Here is a 5,840-nt window from a genome sequence, read left to right as displayed (position 1 = left end):
GTCTTTGTACAGTCAAATACACAAAAACAGTAACACAACTAATAATCTCATTTGAACAATGTCTGTATTTCTCACACATATACACTGATATACTGTAAGTATACTAGCAGTTTACTAACAAGTGTATTTCTAGGACTAAATTGGCCAACGAAAAGTTTATGAAAGTATACTCAGAAGTATACTGAAAGTAATCTTCTAAGTACAGTATACTTTTAGTTTAACCTTGAAATATAATGCAAATAAACCAGTCTGTGTGATAATGTACTTTCAGTGTACTACTAAATTTTATCTTGGCCAAAAGTTTAAATATTATTATACTTAAACGCTTAGTATAAGCCAAGTATAGTGTAAGATAAACTTGGTTAAGTATATCATAGATAAGTACATAAAAACTAAACTGGAAGTGTAATCTTATTTTTTAGTTTAAAATGAGTATASTTAAAGGATAGGCTTGCATATACTAATTTTACGAAGGGACATAACTCTGCATTTCTGCGGCTTTTTCATGTTTTGTTTTGTTTTGTTTAAGGAAACAGGAGGGTTTTTTTAGATTCAGGCATGCTTTTTTGTTTTAGTTTTCATTTTATACATTAATATAAGCACATCGTCATAAATTGTTGTGCAGTAATTTTGTTTTATTTTCAGTTACTGGTACTCTACCGGTACTTTTTTATAGCTTTTTAGATGCAGGAAGCCACGGAGGTTCAACTTATTACAGGAAAGAGATGAGGCTTTTATTTGTGTCTTTTCAAAAATTTTCCTGTCAGAAATTCTGTGCTTTATTCGAATCATCTTTTGTAAAAACAGACAGTGTATGTGCCTGCAGCATTGAAGGAAATGCTCTCTTCCAGCTGATTGTGCAACTTTAAAATAAGTCAATACACTGAAGTGTACATAAAAAAACTACATTTATTTGGATAAATGCTTTTTCTCACAAATAAACATCGTCCTGATTTGATTGCAAAAGATAAAGCATGAATCAAAAGCAGAATCATTGCAAGATGTCTTTTTCCATCCACAAACTGTTTCAGTCTCTCTCTGCACCAAAAGTGAGTTGTAATTTACAAAGACTCCAAGTCAAGTTGGTTATGAAAAAACTGTCTTGCCCACATCCTGTTTTGAATCAGGCAGACGTACAATATATATATGCAGATGGTTTAGAGATCTGGTTTTGGTTTTGAGCACCTGACAGTATAAGTTCTGCTCAAATCTTAATGTCATTCAGTGATTCCTGCATACTTCAGGTCACAGTATCAAAATTTCACGTGCTACATGAAGCCAACCTCTGAAACTCAATCTTCGCTGGTTAATGCTACTAACATTGGGATTTTTGGTTCAGAAAYATTCTTAATTCAAGTTAGTAGGATACATAAATGTATTTGTTGTACATTACAGTGTGTCATGTGTACTTTCATGCTGTGCACATTCATGTTGTAATGCTTTTCCGCTGTCATTTTAACCCAAGCAGGCTCAGAAAGCATTGAAGTAAACATTTACAAAAGTAGTCCGGTTTCACAAAAAAGGGTTAACTCAAACTCAAGTCTTTGGTTTTGCCCGCTGCCATAAAAAGTGGGTGATCAATAATTACATCTGTTTGTGTGTTTTCAAAAAAAAATGTATACCTTGTGCAGTTTTTGTATACTGTTAAGATTTGGTGTGGTAGCAGCTGAGAGTCATCCCCCAACAGAATTCATATGAGCACAAACAAATCATTCAAGATCTTTGTTTGAAATGTTTGTATGCAAGCAGCGGGCAATGTGCATTCCGTCAAGGAATGCTGGGTCTTCCATTAGAGTGTCTGTTTTTGCTCCTAAAGAGCTCATGAACTTGTCACTCAGTGGGTTCCCATCTCCTCCTCCTCCACTGATCGCTGGAGTGCAGGAATTAACTTCAGGATATGTTTGCGCACACTGGCTCTCTTGCCTTTCCTTGGCAAAGTCCCAAACAAGGCCGAGATCCTCGTTTCCTCCCAGGATGGAGACAGAGAGCTGCTGCTGCCGGCCAAGCTGGAGCTGCTGGAGCGGCTGAGCGGCTGGTGGTGCAGGCTGGAGTTCGGTGAGCCCCTCTTGGACGCGTTGTCCTGCAGGAGGAAGTCTCTGGAGAAGAAGCAGCGTTCGTCTGTGGCGCTGGCCGCGCTGAAGGGACCGGGCGAGCCCAGATCCCCGAACACGCTGGCCTGGTCGCTGTCGTCGGTCGTCCCACTCCTGTAGCTGCTGTCGCTGGAGAAGCGGCGACCACGACAGCCGACGGGGGAGCTCAGAGCAGCTAAAGACTCCGTCAACAGGTCCAGACTGCTGTCGTTTAGATTACCTGAAAACACAACAAAGTCCCTGTCAGGAGAAGTTTCAGCGGCCAGGAAATTTGCATCAGGAAGTTCGTCAGCAGTCTGCTCATCTSTCAGGGGAATGCCTTCATCAAAATGATCTGGAGTTTACACCCTACAGTATTTTACACGATAAACAGGGCTGCTTACAAGAAGTGACAGAGGCTGTGAGAAAGGAAGTGCTGTGGTCTGACAGCTGAGCGAAGCCTCTCACCTCGCATTAAACGCTTTTCCTGTATCGTTAGCTCTTGAAGCTCCATCCATTTCTCACGAAATGATTGCTGTGTATGTAAAAAAAAAAAATTCACATGTTAATTTTGATGTAAGGATCGACCACAAAGACTTGGTTTGACACCTCAAATTAGCAATGACATCTTTTTAAGTCATGAAAGTCTAGCAGTATTTTTTTTAAGTGTTGATTTTTAGCTTCCAGGTGTGCCTCTGTGGGTTGAGCTTTCTATAAATGCAGTGCTGGCTCTAGCCATTTTGGTGCCCTAGGCGAGTTGAAGCCCCCCCCCCCCCAAACTATGTCCCACCCACCCCAATTTGAACCCCTAAAAACAAGTTTGACAGTGTAAGGTACTATGGTAAACTTAGATTTATTTGCTTTCCCAGAAAGCAAATAAATAACAACATACATGTCGACTTGTACAGATTGTCCATAAGTTATAAGGACTTTACGTCATTTTGCAGGTATACGGACGTATAGGATTTTTTTCAAGTCTTACGGATTTTTTCAAAACCTCATTTTCAAATTTATCTATCATGTCAGAGCTTGTAGGATGATTTAAAAAAACAATAAATAACAGTAAATAGCCATTTTCCAACCTGTAGAAATAAGTTTTGAACTTTTTCCACTCTCCTTTCCTCCTGCTTCGCAGCGAGGCTGAACCCCCCCAGCAGGTGCAAGTTGTATGGATTTTTTGCAAACATTTACGGATTTTTGAGGCTTTTTATACAGGCAAACGTCCGAAGAGGTTGACATGTATGGGACAACAAAATACAGACTTATTATTGAGTTTGTGAACACGAATCACTACATGAGAGGCACTACTAGCCCCTCCCCATCAGAGTGTTGGAGCAGGACGAGTCAGTGCAACATCAATCAAATGAGAGAGAGGGTGGGGGTGATTGCTGCATTGGGGGGAGAAAATGTTTTATGGGTAGAGTAGTTTATTTTTCCTGTAATACTTCATTATAGTTTTTTAAGACAAAGCAAACTGAAAGGGGCGCTGAGCAGAGTTACAACCAGGGATTACAAATAATTACYTTTTTTTTCTTCTGCAGTTTGGCGCCCCCTCCAGCAGATGGCGKYCTAGGCGACCGCCTAGTTCGCCTATGCCAAGAGCCGGCTCTGTATAAATGTGACAGTATCAACACGGACCATTGAGGGAACCCACCTGAAGTTGGTTCAGCCTCTTCTCCATTTCTATCTTTTTCACTACATTCACACACACAGTCTCCATCCTGGAAGCAGACAAGAAGCACAGTTATCACACTGTTTTATGTGTARGATTTGTTGTGTTTCGCTGACAGCACTTGCTCTTACTTTAGATTGTTGCTCGATTCGCTTATCAGATTCAGTACGTTCTCATGGGACAGTCCTTCGATGCTGACCCCGTTCACAGAGATTATAACATCGCCTACGACAAATGAGGTTAAAACTTTTAAAAAGTCGGTTACGAGAAGACGCTTTGGTTTCAATTAGAAGAGACATGCTGAGTGCACACATGCGGTGAGAGCTTCATCTGTCAGTTTTTAACGAACGCTGTCCTGTGAGCGCGAACGTGTGTGTGAGAAGGATGTGGGTGGTTCACCTGCGGTCAGCCCAGCGCTCTCAGCTACACTGGCCTCCTTCACCTTGCACACGTAGGTGCACATCTCCACTGCAGAGCTGCTTTTCTGCTGCACCCCGTACGTCTGCAAAACAAGAAACAGTTTTCCACAAAACATCACTTCGAGCACRACATGGATGTGCAGATTATTAATAAAATATGTCGTTTAAATGTTACAAAAATGGRATTCGGCTTACATGAATGTCAAAACCAAATAGTTCATTGTCTTGCTTTTCCAGAACAATTGTGATCCTGTGCAACAAAAAAAGATAAGAAAACGCATAAAGTGATCAAATGTATTTAGTAAATATAAATAAGCATTAAAATGCAATAAATTTAAAATACAGAATTTGCATTTATTTGAACTAAAACAGAACCTGCTGTGGGAAAATGCACACATTTACCTTTGTGGGTCCATGTAATCAACCAGTGAGGTGGTGTGGGTTAGCTTGGGCTGCAGAATGAGAAAACACATTTTAAAACTAGTGTAATATCTTTGAACTACACAGCAAGTTGTTTATTTTAACATCTCAATATTTAAAGAACTCTAAATTGTCAAATGCAGCAAACTCTTATTTTCATTTCAATCAAAAATCATACAAATCTCTGTGAATCTCTGTGCAGAATAAAATTTTCTTGACAGATTTACAGTGTAAATTAGAAATGTGGTGTTGTTTGCGCCCTTTATATAAATTGCACTTGAGTTTTTTTCTCACCTTGCAGACTCTGGGCAGAGAGCCAGTGGTCTGTCGRTGTCGATCAAGGTTCCCCCTCAGTGAGCGCTGGTACCACAGGGAAGCTTTCTTCCTCAGGCTGTTATCCAGGATGGAACTGTCCTGGCTGCTCTGAGGCTGGAGTCCGTTGAAACTCATGGTGGCCTGCATGGTGGCGTCGTTCTCAAAGCTGCATCATGACCTGCGGCAGCAGCAGCTCTGTTATTGTGCAGCTCTGCTCTGCTGCTCAGCTAAAAACAGAACGTGTAAAAGYGGAAATCCGCATCATGTGACGGCTGTGGTGGACCTGCATCTGCAGATCACAGCCTCACCTACTTACTTTCCTGTTCACCTCCTTGAAACGTTTTCTTCTCTTTCTTGAGAAGTTGCTGAAGCTATTGTGTTGAGTTCCCCCTTCAAAGAGTCCCTTTGCTTTTTCGCAGTCTCAGCAATTCGATTTACGGTCTGTCAGAAACCTGCAAGCATGAAAAATTGCCACCTCGCTCCTGCGCTGGCACCTGCTTGCTCCCTGTTCCACTCTCAGTTTCTGAATGGGCTAAGCCTCAGTCCTGAGCTCTGCCAAGCAGGGAGACACGTCTTATGAAGACAGACAAAAGGCTGATTTAGCTCAGGGCCAGGTTTTCTCTTCAGAAACACAGCATGGGTCAGTGGGCTAAAGGCATCAGACATGGTTTGATCAAAAGAAAAAAAATCACAGTTTTGGGCTGGCTTAAAGTCAGGGAGACAATAGATGGAGCAAAGGAGGCTGAATCATGAGGATTTTCTTTTACAAATGACTGAAACTTAAATACTTCTCACTCTAAAAAAAACTGTTTCATCACATCAGAGTACAGTAAACCTGAGTGAAAATCAGACTGCATCAGAATTTACTCTGTCCCACTGATCCTGAGCAGCACCAGCTGGAACACACTGCAAACCCCCAAACATCTTATGATGTACAGAAGGATA

The 5,840-nt window shown here is 41.2% G+C and overlaps 1 protein-coding gene across 1 annotated transcript; it reads right to left on the bottom strand.

Moving 5' to 3' along the window:
- Window positions 1-889: 889 nt before the first annotated feature.
- Window positions 890-5,344, bottom strand: cytip (cytohesin 1 interacting protein). Its single transcript, XM_014016690.1, has 9 exons — window positions 5,212-5,344; window positions 4,875-5,122; window positions 4,563-4,612; window positions 4,356-4,410; window positions 4,141-4,243; window positions 3,873-3,966; window positions 3,724-3,790; window positions 2,538-2,604; window positions 890-2,310 (listed from the first exon to the last, which is right to left on the bottom strand). The coding sequence occupies exons 2-9, from the start codon at window positions 5,040-5,042 to the stop codon at window positions 1,835-1,837; spliced, it is 1,080 nt and encodes a 359-aa protein (XP_013872144.1). The 5' UTR covers window positions 5,043-5,122; window positions 5,212-5,344; the 3' UTR covers window positions 890-1,834.
- Between the last annotated feature and the right edge of the window lie 496 nt (window positions 5,345-5,840).

This window comes from Austrofundulus limnaeus, unplaced genomic scaffold (genome assembly GCF_001266775.1).
Source record: "Austrofundulus limnaeus strain Quisiro unplaced genomic scaffold, Austrofundulus_limnaeus-1.0 Scaffold152, whole genome shotgun sequence".
NCBI lineage: Eukaryota > Metazoa > Chordata > Actinopteri > Cyprinodontiformes > Rivulidae > Austrofundulus > Austrofundulus limnaeus.
The sequence above is the reverse complement of the archived record's forward strand: the minus strand, read 5'-3'. Positions and strand labels throughout refer to the sequence as shown.